The sequence below is a fragment of the Tyto alba genome, unplaced genomic scaffold, assembly GCF_018691265.1.
Source record: "Tyto alba isolate M040663 unplaced genomic scaffold, T.alba_DEE_v4.0 Super-Scaffold_23, whole genome shotgun sequence".
Classification (NCBI taxonomy): domain Eukaryota; kingdom Metazoa; phylum Chordata; class Aves; order Strigiformes; family Tytonidae; genus Tyto; species Tyto alba.
In genome coordinates this window covers 18,768,593-18,793,364 of record NW_024881297.1, presented here as the reverse complement: position 1 = coordinate 18,793,364, position 24,772 = coordinate 18,768,593, and the positions used below count along the sequence as shown (strand labels likewise).

At 44.8% G+C, this 24,772-nt stretch overlaps 2 protein-coding genes across 2 annotated transcripts in view; both read left to right on the top strand.

The window, feature by feature from the left end:
• SPATA5 (spermatogenesis associated 5) overlaps positions 1–19,453 on the top strand; it is a 236,514-nt gene extending 217,061 nt beyond the window's left edge. The window contains exon 16 of the mRNA XM_032997616.2: positions 19,389–19,453. Within this exon, the coding sequence (XP_032853507.2) occupies positions 19,389–19,418 (30 nt within the window). The 3' untranslated portion in view covers positions 19,419–19,453. The remainder of the gene's footprint in view (positions 1–19,388) is intronic.
• Positions 19,444–22,147, top strand: SPRY1 (sprouty RTK signaling antagonist 1). The gene has a single exon (XM_032997617.2). The coding sequence runs from the start codon at positions 19,444–19,446 to the stop codon at positions 20,395–20,397; it is 954 nt and encodes a 317-aa protein (XP_032853508.1). The 3' UTR covers positions 20,398–22,147.
• Positions 22,148–24,772: the final 2,625 nt, after the last annotated feature.

The following is a 24,772-nucleotide window of genomic DNA, read 5'->3' as shown; positions in this document are numbered from 1 at the left end:
TTTTCAGGAATTTAGTATCAAGTAGTGATATCAAAAGGAAGGGGGGGAATTTTGCCCTTTTTCTCAATGAGAAGAAGAGAAAAAGTTGGGAGAGTAAAAATCTAAGAAAAAGTAGGGAGGAAGAGAAATGAGTAGAAAGTGTGTGTGAAAAATTTCCTCCTTTCTCCTAAGTCTGCTCATTGCTTATTTCTAAACTCTACAAGAAAAACAGTAAGGTAGAGAAGAAGGAAAACCCACAGCAACAATAACAAGCTCAAAGAGGTTTTATTTTTCTAGAAGCATTTGTAACCATCAAAAGGATCTTGTACCTTCAGCAGACCATTTTGTTCCTCACTACTGGTTTTCCTGTAAGCCTGCTTGGTCATCTCCTGAGAGGATCTGATACAAGGTTTTTGATGAAGGACTTGCTAAGAAGCTGATGTGAGTTATGTGGAGGAAGCTGCACAAGACAGGAGGAACAGTGGGGGAGAGGTGATGCAAGGCACAAAGGATGGCATGACATGAAGAATAGGGTCCCAGAACAGCACTTTTTAAAAAAATTTTGTGCTGCCCTACCTTAGCCTAGGTGGGAGCAGCTGTGTTGCTCTGTGCTGTCTCCAGAGGAGCTCTGAGAACAGCATCCTTGGCCTGGTGTCTCTGTGCTGCACAAAGCCCTATCGATCTCAAGAGAAACCGAGGCAGTGCACTGGGCTATTTTTGTGGCCATCACCATTGGTAAGCATTGCTACACTGGCCAAACAAGCTGTAGACCGTTTGCTGTTATAATCCTCTGGTTTTTTCCCCTGTCAGCTGTGCAGTATCCACCCTGGTGTGGATATCATGACTATTTCAAATTATTTTGAGGTTAGGTTGTCCGAGTTCACCCAGGAAAAAGCTTGCACAGTGTGATGACAAAATCAGCATTACGTTGAGCACCAGCTGGAGGAGAGGATGGTTAGTAACCTTAGGCTTTATTTTTTGTTTTAAAGTCTTCAAGTTTTACACTAAGTACAAAATAAAAAAGCCCTAATCCTATAAAGGAAATCACTGTAGATTAAATTAAAAAAGAAGATTCTGTGGTATTGCAGGTACCTATTATTGTGGTATCTAAAATGGAAGCATATGATTGTCGAGAACTTTTAACAAAAACAATTGGGTTTTGTCTGGTGGTTCCTTCAGAAGAAAGCATGGTTGACTTTGCTTTGGGGGTGTTTTCAAAAGTGCTTATTTGGAAGAGCATCTTGGAGATGGCTTTCCAGAAAGATGTGCTTCATACCTTGTAGTCAGTTCTATTAGGGTTGGACTCAGCCTGAATTTTTGGGTATAGTCAAGCTCTTCAATAATATGAGCACTCTATAATTTTAAGCTGGATTTGTCCTGATGTGTTGTCTTGGGGTGGGTCCACAGAAGAAGCTGAAGAAGTTGAGACAAATCTGTGCAGACCAGGACTGTCAGGGTTTTGAATTCTGCTCTGAAGTGAATAAGGAGCCTGTAGAGCTTGGAAGTGTGAGCAAGAAATGTTCAAGCTGACTTGTCTTTTGAGGCCCCTTGCCATGCACTGGAGCAACTCTAGTTATTTTTGTAGTAGTTCCATTCATTGGTCTCTGAATGGATAGATAGATACACCAATTGGTCCTCACAGGACCTCATAGGCCAAAAAAATAGAAAAAACCCCACCTGTTTTCTGAACACTGAGCGCTCTGCAGTTATCCGAGAGCTGCAGGGACTCTGCTGCAGTGAAGGGCAATCACAGCAGTAGAACAACATGAGGTCCGAGGCTTTGATCATAGCTCCTTCACAAACACCTCCAAGTGCTCTCTGCTTTGTGCAAGCCTTGTGTTTGTCCTGCCCTCATTAGTCATGAGCTGTCTGTTTTTCAGCTTTCTGGTTATTTCCTTCCTCAGGTCTTGGGGAAGGCATGACTTAAAATACATCTATATGCATTAGATGTATCTAAAATTATATTCCCACTGATATCTTAAGCTCCTGAAAATTGTACTATACTTCACAATTGCACATGACATTAAAATTATTCTTTACTGGATAAAATAAAAGAGTCATGTAAGACATGTTTTCTTTCTCTGAAACTGCGGCTGTCTTTAAGTGGAAGTCGTAAGAGTGTTTTGGGTAGGCTGCTCTCTCCACACCTAGAAACTGCTGTTCTGTAGGAAGGTTTTCAGGCTAGGAGTCAAGAAAGTTGAACTACTATCCTCATCAGCTCTTTTTGTGACACTTTTGGAAGTAATTTCTCCCCATGAGACTTTCTTTGTCCCTTTTTTTGTAAAGTACTTTGAGACCTCCAATTAAAGAATAGATTATAGAAGTAAAGATCTGTGCTAGTTCTGAAGTTCTGCTGTTATGTCAATTGAAGGAAAGATCCCCCCCTCATGACTTTGATAGTAGTGTGTGTGGAAGGAAAATGATGGTTATTATGACTGCCTAAGACCTTCCAGTTGTAACACATTTGTCCTGTCTTATGTAAGGGCTGGAAACAAAACGTGTAGGATAACTTCGGGTTTTTAATCTTTGCAAAACATAATTAACTATTTGAAAGGGTGGTTGGAGGGTTAAGCTAGGAAGAATAAACTAGTAGTATAATGACATCTATATTAAAACAAAACAAAAAAACAACAAAACCAACCAACGTAGATTTAACATGTTATATAATCTCTGTTAAACTTGCTCTGGGAAATCCTCCAAGAGCTGGTGTCAGTCTCCATTTTGTACAAGTCTGTACATAACCTTTATAAGAATTTGTATGAAGTTGGGTGGGGAAATGGTGAAAGAAAAAGTTAGAACAGAATGTAGCCTGACTGAAGTCTTTCTGTGATGGAGCATTCAAAGTAGGAGTGAAGGGAGGTTTTACTCCTTCATAGGTCTTTCCACAAAACCACCCCTTCTGTGGAGGCGATTTCCAGCGCCTTGTCCCAGGCAGTGGGCTTCTTCCCAGCCCAGCGTTTCACTTTTGACATAGAGCAGCAGTCTGAAAGGCTTCTAGGTGTGTTAATCTCATAAATAATCACTGCTTTGGGATGTTATGTTAAAAAAATAGTCATGCTTCTTTCAGCTGGGCACTGCCATGCCATGGGGACAGCCCAGCCTGCTGTCGATGGCCCGGGCAGCCACACAGATGGTGCCTATCAGTTTGTGTTTGTTCTGTTACTTACAGATACAGCAATTAATTTAATGAGTGCTAATAACTCAGAACATGGACCATACCACAGATCTATTTCTTTTCCAGGAGCTCAGTGTCTGTCTGTCTTGTATGTAGGTGGTATTCACCTATCTCTCCTCTGAGAATAACTTGGAGCAAAGTGGTTTGAAACATGGTGTTTAGATACCTGGGGAAAAGGTGCTGAAACCAGAGGATTTATTCACACTTCTTTTGTGAAATGTGGATGAAGCTCTTAGCACGTTTCTGCCAAAAGACAAGTCTGACTGTATCGATCTACTCCTCCTGCTGAGCTTTCATCATCTTTTGTTCTGTCCTTTCCACCTTCCTCTTTCTCTTCTGGTGTTGTTATGCCGCTTCTTTCCTGGTCCCTGCCAGAAAGGATTGTTTTCCTCTACACAGCTCAGCAGAGCAGCAAGTAGTGCTGAAAATATTGATGATGTGCAAGTGACTTGGAACATGGTATGTTTCATCAAATGAACATATAATACAGCAACATTCATAAGTTTCTACCAAGGCATCCTTTCTGGTGAAGTCAGTGGTATATCTGTGTGGTAGAGAACTGGATGAAAAGATCAGGATTTGACTTTTCTGCTTTTGTTTGTTTATGACCAGACCATTCTTCTGATAAAGATATGAAGTTCTCCTCAGGGGAAGTAAATTGTGAAAAAGTGCATTGCAAAAAAAAATATATTGGGTTTGGATTTGCAAAATAGGGCATGTTCCAAATTCTATAGAAAACAACAAGTGTGTATTAAATATTGTAAGAATTGGCTCCTGCTTACAACTGCAAAGTACTTCATGAAGGCCTTGCTTTTGTTTTCCTCAGAAGTTCACTTTTTGGTAAGGATCTTTGTCAGGAAATTGGTTGGGAGCTAGATAAAACAATGTACTGGTGAGGTTAGCATTGAATGTTAATAGAGTTTCTTAAACCATGGGTCTTGCCTTGTGTTATGGCCTCCTTTGAGACCCAAAAGAGCAGCTTTGAGTTTTGGGCAATGTCAGCAGGCTTTAAACAGCTCAATTGGTGTCCATGAATTTTACTTTTCAGTGAGGCTATGAAACTTATATTTTATTACCAAGATTAAAAATGCATTTAACATTAGTGAAGTCCACAGCACTGGGAACTTCAGTATCTTTTTTTTCCCAGAGCTTGAAAGAGCAGTAAGAAATGTGGGCTCTCTTTTTGGAGCACTGCATATGCAACCTTGGCAAGGATGAGGAAGAAAAAATGCAGTGCTGACAGGACTCTGCCATTGGAAGGCTTTGCTCTGGAGCCTGTTCTTCAACCTGCCTTTAAAATACAATTTTATTGATGTTTTTGAAAATGTTTATTGAAGTTTGCCCCTTCCTCATAACTTTGTGATTTCACTTGAAATCAAATAATCTTTCATGACATACACTGAGAAAATATTTTTTGAGTTTTTTTTTTTTCTTTTAGTTCAAAACTTAAGTTTATAACAGAGCCAGTGGACCAACTGGCTTGTCTAAACTACCTCTAATATCAACAGTTTAGCTAGTCTAGCTGTTCCACATGGAGCAAAGCTGAAATAAACAGTGTTTCGCATTTACTACATCTCTCACGTTTACTTAGCATCTTTACAGGTACAAACTAGTACGCATCTTGGTATCCAAGTCCCTAAGAGTACAGGGAAAGATGTATGTAATTGGAAAATGCATACCTTCAGAAGTTCTCAACATCAGTTGACAAGGGAACCTGCCAATGCACTTGAGATTAGATATGTTTTTATTGATATGTCTCTGTTCCCAAGTCTGGCCACTCAGTCCTACTCCAAAATGAATGAGTGGCTTTCAGGTGTTCTTTTTTGGGTTCCCATACTCTCTTTTGAGTGTTGCTCCTTTGATAAGATAGGAGTATCATATTCAGTGGTCAGTGTAACAAGTTGTTCTTTTTTTCCCCATAACTGAACTAATTTTTTTGCATACTTGTACTTGAAAATTTCTCCAACATACCGTTACCGGCTCGTTGGAAGTAGGTAGTAAGTTGTTTTTCATACGTAAACTCAGAGTCCTTTAACATCCACCTCCACTTCAAACATTTCTGTGGTTTGTGGCTGTCAGTGGCCTCCTCAGTATCTCCTCAGTGACGTGTCTATGTCATCTTTCTCTTTTAGTTGTTGCTCACAGATGTACCATCTTCTGTATGCCTTCTGGGTTTGCTCTCCACATAACGAGTAACCTGTTCGGTTTCCTTGACATGGTTTTTCCTTTCCATCTCTCTTTTCTTTGGGGCAGGGGAGGGGAGGGCTATCTCCTGGTGTGATGGAAGGCCTTTGTGATGAAAACTAATTTGTTCCTTTCAGTCAGAAAAAAATCTGCCCTTTCTACTAGTTTGCAATTAATGTAGGTATGTGATAGCTGAAAATTCAGTGCTTTTAGCTGTTTCAGTGGCTGACTCAATTTTTAATATGATTTTAAATATCAAATTTTTCCTCTATTTCAGTAAGGAAGTCTTTCATAAGAGTTCTATTTTTTAGTTCGTTTGAGTTTTTTAAAAGCTTCAACTTTTTGCATCTACCTTTCAGTAATCTTTTTATATTCAATATTGCCATGACCAGTATATACAAGGTGATATCAGTAACTTATTCTTATTGAAATTTATAATTACCATAGAATTGACCTGACATTTAGATAGTGGTTAGTGCTCGGGAGGTATGTTTCAATAACACTGCTAAGAATAAAAGACAATGTTTTCAACATCTGCCCAGGGAGGTTAAGTGATACGACTTCTTCCTTCTTGCCTTAGAAAGAGCTTTCTGAGCAGCCAAGTCTTTCTGTGTCTTCCTAAGAAGTGCTGAGCACTTTTACTTTAAAGCAATTGGCACCCTGGAAAATTAAGTCTACAGGAGCTAATGAGCCTACAGGAGTGTTTGTAATTGACTCAAAGTTGTTTTTTTTTTTTTTTTTTCATGTGGCAAGTTTAAAAAAGAACAGCAAATGGTTTTGAAAAGTAATTCGTGACACCACTCCAGCTCAAAAAATGTTGTTTTCCATTTACTTCCCATGTTTTGCACTGTCTGTGTGATGAAATATCAGTAGCACTACTTCTGAGAGCCCTGATGTGCAACCTATACAATACCTTCAACAAAAACTCAGAATATCAGAATATACTGAAAACTGTATTTTACCTGCACAAGAATATCATTGGCTTCTGTTTAAATTTTCTGGAGATGGGGCAATTGGAGAAGAATTAGGAAAGTAGTGTTGGTTTGCTATAAGAACAGAGTGGTGTTTAAGTTCCAACAGGTCAATGTTTATGTTTTGATAATTACCCTCTACAGAGCTGAAATCCAGGCTGGTGATGACAGATATTTCACTTACTTTAAAAGGTATGGACATAATAACAGCTGAGCAGTTGACCTCAATATCTGCTGAAGCTGAAGAAGACCTTTTTTGAAGACTCTGAGGTCTCTGCCTAGCCTGCCATGCATAAAAGACTAGAACCCACTAGGGAACTGGTGCTGGGTTTTTTCCTTTATTTAATAAACAAGACTGGAATTTACTACAGATACTGAATTCAGTCAGGCAATGATGTCCACATGTCCAAGCTAACATAAAAAGCAGAGGAAACACACACAGTAAGAATGCTGGCAAAGGTACTGCGTTTTGTATTTTTCAACTGGGCACACATGGCATTTTTATCTTTATTCAGATGCTTCTTTTAGGCCAGATTATACCACTGTAAATCTACGCAAACGCCTGTAAGCAACAGTACAGTACCTCCCTTGTGAATACTTCAGTATTACAGCAATGGTCCAAGAAACGTAGCATTACTGCAGTGCTTTGAAAGGTTAGTGTGCTACTTTAGGAGAAAAGTAAATTTTCTGCATGCTTTTCAGAACTACTGAACTTCATTTTCCTGAACTTGGGAAGCAATAGATACAAGATCCTAATTAGGCTTTGAGGTACTTTAAACAGAGTATGTTTCAGTAGTAGATGTGGCCTTTATACGTTGAAATTCTTTGGCTTCTCTAGAATAGCGTGTTTAATGAATCGCAGAAAGAAACAAGATTCACGGTAGTGGTTTCAAAATAGAGAGTTACTGAGGGAATCTAAAAGAGGCACCACCCCCACAACACACACACACACCCCACACACAGTTTTTGGTGTCATAACATACACGTGTTGTGTGTGTGCCTGTACACGTTCCTCTGGGCGAGAGCCAGCAGGAGAGGCAGTGCACGCTTTCCTATCGCCTTTGGTTGAGTTAGAGCAGCACAGTTCCTGCCTCATCTACGGGCTCTCTCCCACCCCGATGGAAAGGAGAGGGTTTTTCATCAATAACACGACAGGATGTGCATTGTCACGTGCGTTTTATGTTCTTTATTGTCAGAGGTTTTCCCAGTCCTTTCTGGGGAGAAACCTTTTCAAGCCAAAAGCTCTTGAGGGATGATATTTTTTATTTTTCTATATATATAAAATGTATGGATATATTAGATATATAATTAGAACAAAGAGCAAACACACAAACTATTTCCAAAATACAGAAGTCTCCTGACTTCATCAATCCCAAAGGAAACCAAAATTAACTTTGATTTCCCTAGGAACAGAATGCAGCCCTTGACATTGAATATTGCTTGACAGATAGTTATTATAGAGCAAAATTTCAAGATGTGACTGGCAAGCTCTTCTAGAGTACAACAAAACACATCAAACATGCAAGGGATATCTTGGCACTTAATACCTGAATTGACAAATGCCAAACAGAATCTTTCAGAGAAATAAGACCCAGAAAATGAGAAAAGGAAAAAAAAAAAATTAGATATTAATAGCAAAATTATATTTTATTATTCTCTTATTGGGACACAGCAAACAACCGGTGACATTGCTGTACTCTTGTAGAGTTGAGAGGAGAGCTCTTTTCTGTGTATTTTCGACCAGAAGGAGTAAAAGAAAGATGTGGGGTTGGTTGTTTTTTTCCCATGAGAAGTCAAAACCCAGAAATACTTATGGGTTGAAGTGGCTGATGCTGCAGCCAGAAATGCATGCAGCTCTGCCACGGAGATGTTCTGTGGCATGTTCATTTTCCTGTAGCCAATTTCTGGTCCGAAAGCGATTACAACACCCTGGCCATTTGAGAAGTGGGTCTAGATACGCACTTTCATAAGCATCATTTGGTATCATACACCTGTGTTAAGGACCAGGGGAAGCTTCTGTGAAAAAAAATCATCACTTGGTGCAAACTTCTTTTCAAGGGATCCATGGAAAAACTTCCTCCCTGCTTGCATTCCAGGGTATCGAAGGTTGTCTGTTAAAATCTCACTGAAATGCCTTTCGATTGGTAAAGCAGAACCAGGAACGTGACATAGATGTTAAGTTACTGCTTCTCGACAGAAGCTGTTACAGCTGTGGAGGGAACCTAAAGTTAGTTGTTGACACACTGTTCTTGAGAACGACAAAAGAGATTGTGTTCATAAGGCCAACCCCATCATTCTTGCTAAAAGCAGTCTCGGGTTTCCATGTATATTTTCAAATCAAATTAGAAACGCTGCTCCCGAGACCTCCTTCAGCTGACAGTGACGGATTGCACAACCCGATAAACAGTAGGCATTCCTAGAGATGTACTAATACCCGAGTCACCACAAGTGTTTAGATAATAAAAACATACACAGAGCCATGTATTTAAAGTAGCAGAGGGCTTTACCTCTTCCCCTGATAATGCAGTCCACACCTGGGGAGTGGCCACTTCTGGAACAGAAAGGGGAAAGGTTTGTTCCTCGCTTGTTTTTGAAGCTAAGTGCTATTATTCAGTCATGGTGGATTTCCTCTGGCTAGTTTTTTATCAGCTATAATTACAAGAGTCACCTCCTTTCACTCAACTCTCAGCATATACTTACACAGCTAGATCTACAGTGCTTAATCCCACCAGGACAATCTTCGTAGTTCTGTTTGTTACCTGACTCAGCTATAGAAGAAAGCATGAGAAATGGATAAAACAGGTTTACTGGCCTTGGAAAAAGATGAGAACCCACTTAAACTCACATGGTTGCAGAAATTAAATTTACCCAGGTCTCCTCCACCCACTAAACCAGTATAGTCTTCACATTAACGTTGTGGTTCTCATTTCAGTCGCATGCTAAAAATGCAGCAGAACACAACTGGGGAGGCTGGGATTTGATGGCATAATCCAGGAATCTGGCACTTTTCAAAAATGTAATTCATGTTCGAATGAGCTGTCTTGATGGAGAGAAGGGAGAACTGCTCCACTGCACGTGTCCTTGGTTTGCGCCCTCTGCCACGGTGACAGGCATTTGTCTTCAAGGGCTCAAACACACGGATTCCTTCTGGGGAGCTGGGGTTTGCTCAGCCATTTGATCTTGTGTGCAGATGAAATTTTCACCTGGGAAAATCTTAATAGAAGTTGAGGATTCAGTCAGATACCAGGCCTTCAAATAAGAGGTAGGTCGAAGGAGACACCCAAACAATGACTCTCTTAATTGACTAATACTTTTATAATGTGGCTTTGCAGTGATGAGTCTTTCTGCAGTCTCTGACAGCAAATGAACATAGCAGAGTCGGGACTGAGACATTTTGAAATGCGCACAATCCAAAATTAAAAAAAAAAAAATAAGAGCTTTCAACACTTAGCCCTCTTCTTAGATTCATAGACCCTTGTTTCCTTCTCCTTAGTGATGTTAAAACTATAGTGTGTGTGTGTGTATATATATATATTTGTGATAATGTAGTTCATCACAGGAATACTCTTCTGTTGGTGAAAACTGAAATGGAATACAGTTTATTCTAATTTCTGTGCAAGGAATCATGTCTCAGTGGGTAGTACAAGGCAGTTTGCTTAGTGCTAAGACAGGAAGCAATAAGTTGCAGATAACGTAATTTACAATAGATGTGAATAAGTTATTACCTGTATTAAGCAATAATGGCAATTTTCCTTTTTCACAAAGTTTTTTATACAGGCAGATGAAGTAATATTAGCTAATTTGCTAAAAGAGGTAAAAACGAATAAAAAGTAACGAAGACCTTAGTAGTGGATCTTGTATAAGCGCAGGCAGTTAGTACAGCAGTTAAACATGAAGTCTACAGAGACCGTTCTCTGAGGACAAAATGAAGTTGATCAAAAAACAAGTAACTGGATATCTGAAGGAGAAATGTGAATATACCAGTTGCCTATATGGCAGGTGAGTAGTGAAAAATGAAGAGACATGCTGTGGCCTGCACTTAGGAGAGTGAAGTTTTGCCTCTTGTTAGGTGCCTTTACTGGTGTGTTGTCCTTCCTGCAGCTTTTCTTCAATGCTATTTGTCTTAAAGTATGTTGTTGACAGCAAAAGTTCCTTTGCCATTCTTCACAGTGAAAGCAAGACAGCACTAAAAACGACCATTTCAGAAGCCCTAAAAATCATATAGATTCTACCAAAGTTGCAGCCCCCCCCACCGTGTTCCTCGCTAATCCCCATTTACCGAATTGACCTTTCAGTGATTCAGAAGTAGGTAGCATCTATCACTGACCTGAGCACTGAGTTTCTCCAGCTGCTCACCGTGCTTGGGAGGAATCCCCAAGGAAAACACTGGTTTCTCTGATACGGTGCAAGACATGGGAAAGGGAAGCATATTCTCAGACTCTCAACTTATCGTACAGACCTTTGCATTTTCTTTCTTTCTAATTTGTGCTGGATTTGGGCATGGACCAAAACCCTAGCTCTGCAGCTTTTCCCCTGCACTTTGATTCGACCTTCAAATGTTCATGAAGCAGGTTCATGTCGAGGTTCGTCCCTTTGTTCTCAGGGGTTTGCCTGCCTGCTGACTTTTACTATCTCTTCTGCCTCTAAGAAAAACTGATGTTATCTTCTAAAGAGAAGACTCAAGATTGTATTTGCAGCTGAGGATTTCCTGTGTGCCTATCCCCAGCCTGTGCAGCGACAGCAAGGAGTAGCTTTACATGGCTGCATTTCTCCAGAGAGCTCAAAAAATAGTCCTTGCACAGGAGCTGAAGAAATCCCCAGCTACTGGTGCCTTTGATCTCAGATAAAGGTCAACCTGTCTAGCAGAAAGCGTGATTGGAAATGCTGCCTCACATCACCCTTCACTTTCTCTTCCTTACCCTGAAATGATTCACTGTACCTTTCAGGGTATGCCTTCACCACAGCACCTATGGTTTTTACTTCAGCTCTTTGGAATATCTTTATTTCATCTCACACACTAACCAGTGTAAGCCAGGACCACCAAGATTTTCAATGAGATAATAAGAAACTGTCCACAACGCCTATTACTACAGCAGTGTTTAATAGCAATTGTAGGATTTTGTTGGTTTGTTGTTTTGGGTTTGTGGGCTTTTTTTGTTGTTGTTGTTTGGTTTGTTTGTTTGTTTGTTTGTTTTTAATATATATAAGCCTGCTAGTGTAGGTCTTAAAAATTCAGTTCTACAGGACTTATCCCAACAAGAGCATGTTGCTCAGCTTGCACTGAGAGTTTCTGAGGCTTTCTGAGCATGCTGTGGGTCCCGAGCCTCCAAACACTGACACCCACAAAGTTCCACCTAGTGCAACATCGACGGTGCTGACACACTGCCGTGGTTTAAACCCACAAAGCTTTTGGGAGCTGCAGGTTCCAGTTGCTTCTCCCAGCACCCACCTCTGCAAGATTATCGCTGCACGGGTGGTGGGGAAATGCAGGACATTCTACAGGTAAGACTGGCAGAACAGTTTTGTTTATAATTTTGTTATAAATGTTAATGTGTGCTTTTCTTAAATTGCTTTTGAATTCCTCTATAACTTTAGCAATGTTGTTACAGCTGTGAAGATTGGTTATTAACTGACAAATAACTTGTGTGAAGGTAAACACTTTCCCTGCTGAGTTTCCTCAAAGCCGTATTGGCTCAAGATAGTTATCAACACAGAAGATGAGTGACAAGAACAGTAAATATCGAACACTCCAAGCACAGGCTGTTTGTCACCCCTTCTGTCTGAAATGGTTCTGTGCTGATAGATGGGGGAGTTGTTGCTCTTCACCGACTAAGCTACCTCGCGCTGCCTAGAAGGAGGAGCGAAGTGCCAGTGCCTGGGACCGAGTACGTGTACCTCCTCCTCGCCTGGGATCTGTGCCTTGGCAGGGGCTAGGAGATGCTGCTGAGGGGGAAATACAACGGTATTCCCAGGTGGGATGCAACATGGGAGCAGCGTGACTCGTTAGCGATAGTGGGAGGATCACACTTTATCCAATTTATCTTTAGAAAGGTGTAGTTCACTACCTGTAAAGGTCAATCGAATGACCTAGAGATGAAAGTTGCTTCTGGGTGAGGATTAGGAAGAAAAACAAACAAAAGCCAATGATGGCCTCTGCTTTTATTCTGTACAACATGCCTTTTGGCATACCGAAGCTTGTGTGAGGGAGAAGCTTGCAGAAGGTGGAGATTATCTCCAGTACATGATCCTCAGAGTGAAAGCGGAATCGGGAATTGGATCACAGCGATCAGCCATCATTCAGTCGCTTGAGCCTAATTCTGGGAGGTTTTTCAGAAGGATTAACTTTGGGCATAGAGGTCTGGTCTCTCTTGACCTGTTGTCTGAAGGTGACTGTCTCTCCCATTGACAACAGTTTGGAAATGGAAAACAACTTGGTTACATCAGCTTCCCGTCTGCATGTCAATCCTCAAATTGAGGTTGTGCCAGCATGTAGTCATAAAATGTGTCAATCCTCTTCCAAGTCGCCAATTTATTCTCCAGAATTTTAGCCCTCCTTTTTCTGACAAGAGCTGCTCGCTGCTATCATTTCCAGCCCGAAAAGCTAATGAGATGGCTCGCGTGACAGGCAGGCACGCTTGCTTGACTCTGTGGAGAGCCTTCTGATATAGCTGTAGGGTTTTCCCTCATTTCGGTGAAGTGTTAATTTGGGTGCCAAGTGATAGTAAACTGCTGCCAATATTCTTAGTTATTTTACTGACCTATTTAAGCCCAGTATTGTATTTCTAAAATCAAGCTCTTACGCTTGGCATGGGTTCTTTTTTTAAGGTAGTACCGGCTTTGGCGGTTGTGAAAGGGAAGGTGTTAAGCAATGTTTTCACAGGAGTACCCTAGGAAAAAATACATAGGGCCTTCTGTGAGCAGGCGGTCGGCAGCTAACCGCGGGTGTTGGCAGGGGCGGCGCGGAGCCCCGCTAGCGCAGCGCGCAGCCGCTCCCCTCCTGCTGCCGCCCCGGCAGCCGCGGAGCGGTGCGCACCCGGCAGCCCTGCGGCTCCTGCTTTGCCTTCCCTCGCAACAGAGCGGTCTCGTGGAAGAAATCTAAAATATAACAGGAAGAGGTAGATTTGCACCGCTAAGCGCTACTTTGCAGGAGTCATTTTCTGTTAGTTTTCTTAGTCACTTTTGTTCTCCGGTAGGTTTTTTATGTCAGTTTGAATTGTGGTGGGTTCCAGAGTTTTCAGACAGATTTCAGTGGATGTGGTTTTGCGTTTTGCGCTCATAGTGTAGCTGAGAATGCTTTTGGTGAGCAATCACGTTATCCAATTCCCCTAGCGATATTAATGATGAATTGGGATGTTTTTATGCCCGTGCCAAAGATTTTTTTTATGCTGCTGTTTGTCACCTGAGCCTCTGTAATTGGAAGGCAGTATTTATAGTTTGTCTATATCAGCAGTCTGTTAATTATAAACTTAAAAGTATTAGTGATATTCAGTATATGACCTTTAATGCATAAAGACTTTATTTCATAGACAAATATGTGGTTGAAGTAAAGTTTTCGTATTATGATGGAAGTAAAAAAAAAAAATGTAGTTTGGGTATTTTCTTTCCAAGCCTAGTGAAGTTGAGTAGAAAATAATTGCACTACATCCATGAGTGTGATCTGGCTGGACAGACTATGTCACAGAGGAATACCTATGTACTGGTATCTTCTCGTTTGTAGGGATTATTTGCTTTTGGATGAAAGTTCCGGCAAAGCAGCTCCATGTATTTTTAATATGTTGTTTTTTTTTTTTTTTTGCTTTGTGGCAAAAGGTGGGAGAATATGATTTTTGTGAAAGAGATTGTAAAAAGCCAGTTAGAATGTTTCAGATAAACTTGGGGTTACAGCGATGCCTAGCCAAGCACTAGAAGCCTCAACTGTTCCAATGCATTGTGTGTTGTTATGAAGTAATTCTCAGAATTTTTATTTCTTTCTACGTCATTTTTCCATGTTGTTTTGGTTGTCTTTTAGTCACTCTTGACTTCAGTCACTCAAAAAAAAAAAAAAAAAACCAAAACCCAACCAAACCCCAAACCATACATCAAAGATATTATTTGGCCATAAAAATAATGGCTTTGGAGGCGTCTCGGTGATCTCTTCAGCACCACAGCAAACACTCAGCAATAACTTCGGACAGGCCCTTGCAGAGTCGGGGCTGGAAAGGCCGTAGAGAAGGGCAAGGGGGCAAACTGGATAACCTCCCGGTACCGTCTCTAAAGCGGTGGGAAGAGCCGTTTCCTACCTCACGGAAGGGTAAACGCTTTGTGAAGTCCTCGGCTGCCTCTGTCATAGGCTGGAGGAAGCAGAAACATTTTATGAGTATAAAGGAATGGCCCTTCCATCAGGCCCGACCCCGCTCGAAAGATGCTGATGCTAAGACACGCATTGAAAAAAAAAAAAAAAAAATAATAATCTCTCCGTAACGTTGCACCTGACGTTGCTCCCGGGGCTCCCCGGCTGCCCCCAAGCCCCCCCTCCCCCGCCGGCCGGGGCGGGGGCGGCCCCGGGGGCCGGGGACGAGCCGCTGCCGCCGCCGGGACAATTCACGGCGGGGCTGGGCGCCGCCACCTGAGCCGTGGCAGCGGCGGCGGGAGGGGTGTGAGTGTGTTCGGGGGGGGGGGGTGAGGGCGGGGAGGGCCACACCGGCGCTCGGCCGGCGGAGCCGCCCCGGCGGCGGCGACCTGTGAGGGAGCGGCTCCCGCGGGAGGGCGGGGGAAGTCCACTCCGGGATTTCGGGGGCGCCGCGGAGTGACACATTGACATCACGGGGGCGCGGCCGGGCGGCGGGCGGGGGCTGCGCGCTGAAAGGCGGCGGGGCGCGGCCCCCGTCACTCCGCAACGGCGGCGGGACGGCGCGGAGCGGGCGGCGGGGCTGCCCACACTGCCCGGGCTGGACTCCGCGCCGGGGCCGCCAATGCGCCGCGGCAAGCCGGCGCGCACCTTGGCCTTAGGTAAGCCCGGGTCGCGCTCGCCGCTTCCCCGCACCCTCACACACACACACACACACCCTCCCTCAGGTGCTGGGGGTGTGGGCGGGTAGCGGGGGCGAGGGGGGGGGGTGCCCAGAGCGCCGCTCCGCCGTGCGGGAGGTGGGGGGTGGCCCCCGCCGCTCCCCGGGGGCTCCGGCCCCGCACGCCCGGCGTAACCCGCCGGGGAGCCGCGGCTCCGGGCTTCCCGAGTGAGCCGCGCTCCGCCGCTAGTTCCAAAACTTCCCGTGGGGTGGTTGTCTGGCTTGCCCGACGCGGGGATCTCGCTTGCGTGCCGGAGCTTTGCTTGATCCCCTCGCAGCACCGAGAGGAGGCTCCGGAGACTTTTTCGTGCGGGACTTTTTGTGCCCAGGGCTGCCTCCTGTTGCCGCTCGCTCCCCTGACGCGCTGCCCGTGCTCCCCGCCTGTCAGTCAGCCTCCGACAGCAACAGCAAGCACATGGCAGTTTGCAGCGAGCTCGCAGAGCCATTACGGTCTGCCCCTGGCTCCCTTTGCAACTTGCAGAGGTGTGCCTTGAAAGCAAGTGCCTCTTCGTGATTTTTTTTTTATTATTATTCCAACAACAACAACAACAAAAATCTCTTGCACTAGGGGTTGTGGTTGCACTTTGCCAGAAGGGACTCGCGGCAAGGACCGTGCGGTGAAGCCGAGCGCCGGACCCCTGGACCGCTGCCGTGCCCTCACCCCCCCACCTCGGCGTGGAGGGATCGCCGGGGACCGCTCCCGTCCGAGAAGGGAAATAACAACCCGAGCAGGAGCCGCGTATTCTCCGCGCTTTCTTGGAGACCTTCACCACCCGTGCCCCGCGCTGCCCAGTGCCAGCGGCAGCCTGGCTTACGCTAGATCGCGATAAACCTCTTGCCAGAAAGGGCTTGATTTTTGTCCGTCTCCCCCCACCCCCTTCCCCCCCCCCCCCCCCAACCAGCCCGAGGGACCTCCCTGGCTCCGCGGAGGAGGCGGCCCGCTGGATGCCGACCCCCGAGAGCGGAGGGCGGCGGCGGCGGGCGGCGGAGCTGGGTTCGCCTCCGCTCGCCGCGTAGGGACGTGGAGATCCGCGAGGGCTTCGCAGAGACGAGAAGCGCAGCGCGCCCCTGCCTCCCCCGCGTCCCGCGGGGCTGGGAGGGCGAGGAGCCGGGCCCGCCGCCCCCCGCCGAGTGGATTTGCCGTGGCTAGGGTCTCCTTGGAAAGAAGTAAGTTTGAGGGGAGGGCTCGTCCTCCTCTTGTCACGGAGCCGAGCTTTGGGGGGGGACGGGGGGGGGGGGGGGAAGGACTGGGGGGCTCAGCCCGCTCGGTTGCGGGGACGCGCCGGGAGCGGCGAGCAGGTGCCGCTGGCCGCGCACGGGCGGGGCGAGGCGTGGGCACCGCAGACCCACGCCGGGACCCACCCCCCCCCCCAAATATAATAAAAGCCCACTGGGACCGGGCTTCCATGGTCGCCCAGGACGGGGAGCGGGGCGGCCCGACAGACCCCGCGGCGGCCGCTCCGTTCCGCGGCGTGGGCCCCCGGGGACAGGAGTGGGGCGTAGGTGTGGGGGGGGGGGGGCGGCGGGGGGTGCCGACCGTCACGAGGTAGGGGAAGAGGGGAGCCGCTCGCTGAGGAGCGCGGTCGGCTGAAAACGAGCATAATGTTAAAAAAAAAAAAAAAAACCTCAAGCCCCAAGGAACACCTCGCAGGCGGCTCCCTGAGGTGCGGGGGGGGCCGAGCCGGCAGCCCCCGAGCCGCGGCGGCGGGGAATCCCCGGCGCTGGAGCGGCCGGGCGCTGCCGCTTTAAATGCCGGGAAGTCCGCCCTCCTGAGGCAGCGCCGGGCTCGGTCTCTGCCCTCCCCCTGCAAAAGGGGGAGAAGGAGGGGAAGAAAAGAGAGGGGAAAAAAAAAAAAAAAAAAAAAAGCCCTTGTTTTCATTCATAACTTTTTTTTTTTTTTTTTTTTTTTTTCCCTCCCCTCCTCTTCCTTCCTCCCCGGCAGCGGCGTGCTGCCCGCTTGGGGCGCAGAGGGCGCCGCGCCGCCGCCGCCCGGGGCTGGGGGTGCCGGGGGGGGGGGGGGGGGGGGGGGGGAGTGGCGTGTCCGAGAGGGTGTGGGGAAAGGGCGTGGAGGGGGGGGACACGCACACGGACACGGCTGAGATGCGGGGAGGGAGCGCGGGCTGTGCCTGCCCTGGGCGCCGAAACATGGGGTGTCTCGCCGCCTTTGCTGTATGCTATTTGATTTTATTTTTTGGGGGGGGGGGGGAGGCACGGGGGGGACACAACAATTTAAAACTTGCGGGGGGGGGGTGGAGGTGGCTGGTTCGGCGGTGCCGCGCTCTGCCTGGTCTGCAGCTGGTCCCAGCCTGCGTGCCGTGGTGGTGTTGCGCTTTCCCCCCAAAGATGGCACTGGATGTCTTTCACATTTTCTTGGGATATTATTTTTCATCCCCTGGGGAGCCCAGCTCCTGGTTGGTACAGCTGTAAATCTTTCCCTTTTCACATCCATTCACCCTCGATCTGCTGGGGATTTGTATTCAGCGCTTGTGAAGAAGGCAGCTTGTTACGCGGGGGGAATTAGAAGTGAACGTGTTTGGCTTTTTGGTTTGTTTTTTTCTTTTTATTAATCCGGCGACCCTGAAGCCCACACGGGTGACATTAAATGTAAAATGAAATCTTTGACTGCTGGATGAGCACAAAGACTTTGTGTCCTGGCAGAAGCTGGCGCTTGCCATTTATTAGCAGTCGGAGGGATAAAGATGCTAACTACCTGTTAGAAGAAACCTCTCCTGCTCTTGTCCACCCTGTGCTTCCACGCCACGGTCCCTTTTTCTCTCAAGTGGGGAACAGCTCCTTGCCGGCTGTGGTCTGGGTAGGCAAGGCAGATTCTTTCTCGTGATTATTGGATGAGTTTTGGAAATGCTTGGTAGCGCTTACCTTTCTCTGCTTTCAGGTAAACATGTATGACATCTCGGGGGGAGTGAAAAGGGGCTTTTCCTTCAGCTGTCAGTAAAGGAAAGCAGTTTATTCTCTCAGTTCTCGGTATAAGTGGCATTTAAATGCTCATCTAAATTTTGATATAGGTACAGAACTGTCACTGCAGTTTTCTTAGTCAGCGTTGCAATCTTCATGTCGATGGCTAGGCAGAATGAAAAGGAATGAAAGTGCATAACAGTGACTTAAAAAATAGACTAGAAAATGTATTTATTTGAGAATATGTCTGTCTTGTGAAAATGGATTTGTTCTTTGGCTGCGTTTTGAGGCTTGGTGGTTTTGGGGTTGGTTTTGTTTTTTTTTTTTTTTTATCGTTTCCTCTGAACAGTCTTATGAATCCTGAGGTACTTTTTGTCTGACATCTAGTTTGTCTTCCACCCCTTTTCCCTTTACCCCCTGGCCTGTGATCAGAATATACTTGAAAAAAATGGGCTGCTTGTACCCTTGCTTTAATTTTCTAAGGAGCATACTGGATTTGTATGTGGAGTGACTTTCTTATAGAAAATGCCTTGGCTGCATGACGGTACTTAGTTTGAGCCTGTAGTGCATGTACGTCACTTTAGAAAGGAGTCTTTCCAAATGTACTAGCAAACAAATCTGAGCTTTCTGGAGCTGCAAGTTTGGACAGAAGGGTGACAGTTGTGTATGTTCTGTATTCTGCCGTGCCGAACATGAACCTGATGGTGTCCTTGCCTGCCAAAACTTGGGTTTGGGGGCATAGTTAGACAGACATTGAGTTCAGTAGCAAGCGAGAAGTGCTTTCCATGGCTTGCCAAGTACACGTGCAGGTTAATGCTGGAATCTATCTATCTATTTATTTATTTATTTATTTATTTAAAAGTGCATGGGGTCTCCTTTGCATTCCTCATCTGTGATGCCATGCCCGGACTCTCCCCATTACTGGACTTTGGCCAGATCCTCAGCGTTGTTGTAATCCCCTGCTGATGGCTAGGGCAATTTGTGGTTTGCCATATCATTTCCGTTTCAAAAAGTATCCCCTTCTTTATTCCTCTCTTGCCTTTTGATCATGTGTATGTGTGTATATAAGTACACACACGATGTTTATTTATACTTTCTGTCATCTCCTTCTTATTTCAGGATTTCAGATGCATGCCAGGTTCCCACTGAATGCCAGAAGTAGAGATCACTACAGATGGAGCCCCAAGGTCAGCATGGCAGCGGTGGTTCACTGGTGGTGATTCAGCAGCCCTCCTTGGACAGCCGGCAGCGGTTGGACTATGAGAGAGAGAGCCAGCCAACAACTATCTTGTCGCTGGACCAGATCAAGGCGATCAGGGGCAGCAACGAATACACCGAAGGTCCGTCTGTGGTGAAAAAATGCGGTCCGCGGACAGCACCAAGGCAGGAGAAGCACGAAAGGACTCACGAAATTATACCGATTAATGTGAATAATAACTACGAGCACAGGCCCAGCCATGTGGCGCATCAGCAGAACGCGAGGGCTCCCGTCCTGAGCCGATCCACCAGCACGGGCAGCGCGGCCAGCTCGGGGAGCAACAGCAGCGCTTCCTCGGAGCAGGGTCTGCTGGGGCGGTCGCCTCCCTCCAGGCCGGGCTCGGGCCACCGGCCCGACCGGACAGTCCGGACGCAGCCCAAGCAGTCGTCTCTGATTGTGGATGATCTGAAGGGCCCTTTGAAAGAGGACTTGACGCAGCACAAGTTTATCTGCGAGCAGTGTGGGAAGTGCAAGTGCGGCGAGTGCACGGCGCCGAGGGCTCTCCCGTCTTGCCTGGCCTGCAACCGGCAGTGCCTGTGCTCTGCGGAGGGCATGGTGGAGTACAGCACCTGCATGTGTTTGGTCAAAGGGGTCTTCTACCACTGTTCGAACGACGATGAAGGGGACTCTTACGCGGATAATCCCTGCTCGTGTTCCCAGGCACACTGCTGTTCTAGGTACCTGTGCATGGGAGCCATGGCCTTGTTTCTGCCTTGCTTGCTCTGCTACCCCCCTGCAAAAGGATGCCTAAAACTCTGTCGAGGGTGTTACGACCGCATCAATCGTCCAGGTTGCCGATGCAAGAACTCAAACACGGTCTATTGTAAACTGGAGAGCTGCCCCTCCCGGGGTCAGGGCAAGCCCTCATGATTTTTGGAGGGAGGTTTACTTCCTCCAACTTCAGTTTTTCAGGTTGTAGCTGTTTGTTTGTTGGTTTGTTTTGTTGGTTTTTTCCCCCTCTCCTCTGCCATTCGGGGGGGAGCTGTTCTTTTACTTTCCTTTCTGTCTCCCCCACTTCAAATACACAAGTTCTTCCCTTTGCATCTTTGCTGTCCTCTTCCTGTTGACTTGGCTGAGTGTGGAGCGTTTTACATAGTCGTTGCTGCTCTTTGGTAAGTGTAGACCTGGTATCTGCATCTGCCGCTCACTTTGGCAGGGTCTTTTGAGTTTGTAACTGAACCACTCCTGAAAGAGACAGTGAGGGCTCACTGGGCTCTTGAAGCTTCTTGCTCTGTGAATATCTTCCCAAAGATGTTTTTCATTCTCAGCAATTTATTTTTATTTTTTTTCCTTAACCCCGTGGCTACCAAGGAAGAATAACATTCATGAGGGAGCTGAAATTGTGAAATAACTTTTTGTGTGTTTTCTTTCTGGAGAGGGATGTAAAATAAAGGCTTTACCAAATGAAAGGCCTGACCCTTATATAAGCAGCCTGCTTTTTTTTTTTTTTTTTTTTTTTTTTGCCTTATCCCCTCACCCCCTCTTTTGTCTTAACTTTTGGAACATTCTCAGTCCTGAGAATTACCTTGCCTCCTTTTTTTACATTTTCAGTGTCACTTCAGTTTTTGCTACACTATGTAGATCTTCACATTGGAGACATTATGGCTGCAACATACTCATTTGTTTCTTTTGCTGTCAGATCTTTGAAGGATATTGCTCGCTTCACCCTCCTACTCCTGTTTTTATAGTCTTACCAGTATAAGTTGATATTAAAGTTGGTGGTGTTCATATATCCAAACAGCTTTCAGGTGTCATTGAGTCACCTAAACATTCTTGAATCCTTAAAGTTTCTCGTGATCCTTTGGTTTAGTGAATTTAGCTCTGCTTTGTACTTTATAATTTTATTCTGTCCCTGTTTTATTGCCTTAGCCACAAATTGTGGTCCTTTTTTGTATATTTTATGTATAAAACACAAAGTTGAATCCCAACTATTTTTAAGACAAAAGTCTGTTAAAACTTTTTTTATTGTAAAGAATATTTATTATGTGAATCTCTATTATTTTATGATATTTATTGCAAAAGACTTCGAAAATGTACTCATGTCTGAATATAACAAAATATCAATACTTAACGAAATAAGGATGACACGAAGAAAGTACATATGTTAACTATAATGCAGAAAATATATTAATTAATGAAAATGGCTCTTGAGTTCTTTTGTTACAATGACAGGTTGTGAGCTACATACGCATATTGCTGGGTTGCTGGGGTTTCTCCTCCTTGCAGTCTGTCAGGTAGCAAATAACTTCCTATTGATACTCCAAAACCACTAGTCTGTGCTCTAGTTTAGTTTACCTAACTTTAAGTTTGCTAGCTATATATCCAGTAAGTTTTTGCTATGGGCTATTTAATACAATGGAATGTATACATTGTGCTTAACAGTGCTAAGAAGCATAGGCCCTAATTATTTACCAAAGCATTTGGAAATACAGTTGTGGAGGAAGAAACCATAACCTCAAGGGTTTTTTGTTTCCTATAGAAATTTACCAAATTAACATGTAAACCTGTTTAAAATTTGATTATATAGAACTTCTTGGCCAGTTAAATTGTACATCAAGTGAAGTAATGAGTCTACCAAGCTCAAATCTAAATAAAAAGCAAGAGGCAGGATAAAGAATAACAGTTGTGTGGCTGTAGTTTGCTGGCTTTGAAATTTGGGGTTGTGTATGTCTGTGCCTATGTCTATTGCTTGTTTGGTACGTTTCTTCAATGTCAACTGAATCTGTCTTCTAATTTAAAGGCTCTTAAGGGTGACCTAAGTGTCACAGCTGCTTGTGGCCATTTAACACATATTCAACAAAAAAAGCTTTTCATTAAGAGTGAATGGGAAAACCTCCTTCTTCTGTTCCTGTGGGTCAAGCCTAACATCACAATTCTTGTAAAGTAAAAAGTTTATTAAACGGATGTAATTTCACATGGTATTCAGAGTAAGTGGTTCTAGAGAAACTCCACTTTAAGAACACAGGAATAACTTGACAAATGTGTTATATCTTGCGTTTTGAAGTCCTGCTGCTTCAAATTGCCATATTCAAGCTGTTCGGACTCCTAGCATGTTGAGGATTTGAACAAGCTGGGCTTTTGTAGTTAACTCCATCACAGCTGATCCAGTGTCATATAACAAGCTGTCTGAAACGTTGCATTCTGTATTAAGTGGCATGGATGACTTCTGTGAGGTATAAAGTGAAATCATCATCTGGCTACGTCTGGGAAACCACTTGCTTTGCAGTATGTGGTTGGTGGTACTGCTCTCCCAGCCTCAGCGTGACAGAACTGACAGGCTGGGAGGCTTGTGGGGTGGCAGTGTCTCTATACGAAGTCTGCTTTCCAAGGTTTACTCTTCACGAGATGAAGCGAAGCCAAGAGAAGAATGTTTCTGAGGAGCAGGCGACTTTCTTTGCACTACCGTCTTATCACCGATACTTCTCTCACAGTGACAGCTGCAAACAGCCCTTGGGCACAATGAAATCCTTGTCAAACAGTCACCGTTGGTCAGATATGACCATTTTTAAGACTGTGTACTGACACTCAAAAATAGTGAGCTAACTGCCTTTTCATAACTGGATACAATCCAGCTCTGTGTTGAGTAAGTTTGCTCAAAGGGTGTTAGTTATTCCTCTTCAAAGACAAACGTTATGCTGCTTACCTCTGTCTCTCTCCTTTTTTTCAGCCAGGTGACTTACATGGGGGTTTGGTTCAGTTCCTAGCAGAAGAGAAGAAAGCCCAAAGGACCCACATGTACTCCGTCATTTAATGATTGTCTTCCATCACAAGCTGTGTCACAGCACTGTTTCAGATTTCTTTTAAAAAAATCAACAAAACTACACTCTAGTTAGTCACACTAATGCTCCCTTTACTAACTTAAACTTTGGGAGTAACTTCAGGTTGCAGTTCCTTAGGTGGAAAATTTGACTTTGACCTACACAGCAATGAGAATACAACAGTTCCTTGTATGTCTTAAATGGTGTTCTGATCGCCAGGTGCGTGTTACCTAGAGAAGGCAGTGTTAAAGCAATGAGAATGATAGGGGTTTTTTCTTGAGTTAGATGCTGTATTGTTCGTACTTCATATGCATCTATATATTTGAGTTCACTTTTGGGTCCTCTGGAACATAGGGGCATTGCCTTATGTTATGGAAATGACTGTGACTTCTTTCAGGCTGACAGATTTTGTGGTGTAGAACCACACGGGATCGCATGAATATCTTCCTAGTGGAATAAAACTGAGTAAGCTGACAGATGTATGAAGTAAGCCTCTACAGCTTGAAGAGATAAAGGTTATTTTAAATATGCCTTAAGTGGTCTGTCATAATCTATTCTACTTTCTACACTATAGCAGCTGGAGTGACCATCTAGAGATAGTGTGTTTTGTGGTAAGGGGGTTTGCAAAAGGCTAATGAGATTTCTGGCGATTAGGAGACTGAAGTGCAGATTTCAGTTCTTCAACACAAAATTTGTCAGTGGGCTGCTGGTGTTGCTTTCTATATGTCTGTAGAGTGCTGGACTACCAGAGGGCCATTACAATGTAGATCACAAAAATTATTCCTTAACCATTTTCAGATGGCTTTGAGATCTTATTTTGAAAAAGAAAGAGAACTCTGTATAAAATGATCGCGTAATTCGGTGATAAGTTCAGCTGACCTACTAACCTAATTGTATGGGTTGGTGATGGATTTGAACAAGCCTGCCATCTGGATACACGCAGCAGAGTCCTGAAATGTGTCGTGTAAGGTCTGGGATGAAGGGAAAAAGGAAGTTCCTCCAGCAAGCTGGAATTCACGTCTTGGTTTGCTTAGTGTCTTGAAACTAGTGGTAAGAGATGAGTTTTGGAAACAGGTGATAAATGAGTTTCCACATTCCCTGGTGGAGGAATACATTGCTAGGGTGAGAATTTGAGAGTTGGGGTGTTTCTCTGAAGATGGCTTCATTACACTAATGCTAGTGTGGATGATAGCGTTATCCAAGGGCGGATAATGCTTAACAAATTAAAAGTACTTGCTCTTGTTTATGGTTCCATATCATAAAGACAGGTGGGAGAGGATTAGCTCTTCTCTCTGTGATAAAGCAAATCTGTTAAGAAGGATTAAAAGGGCTAGATGAAGTGTTTTAATGGACTTATATGAAGTAATAGATTTTTGTCCCGGAGGAATGTTCAGGACTTACTGATACTTCTGTATTTCTTGTTCTGTTAAATTTACCTCAAAATTCTAAGGAATCCAAATTAATTGTTGGCTTTCTTCCAGCTGGAG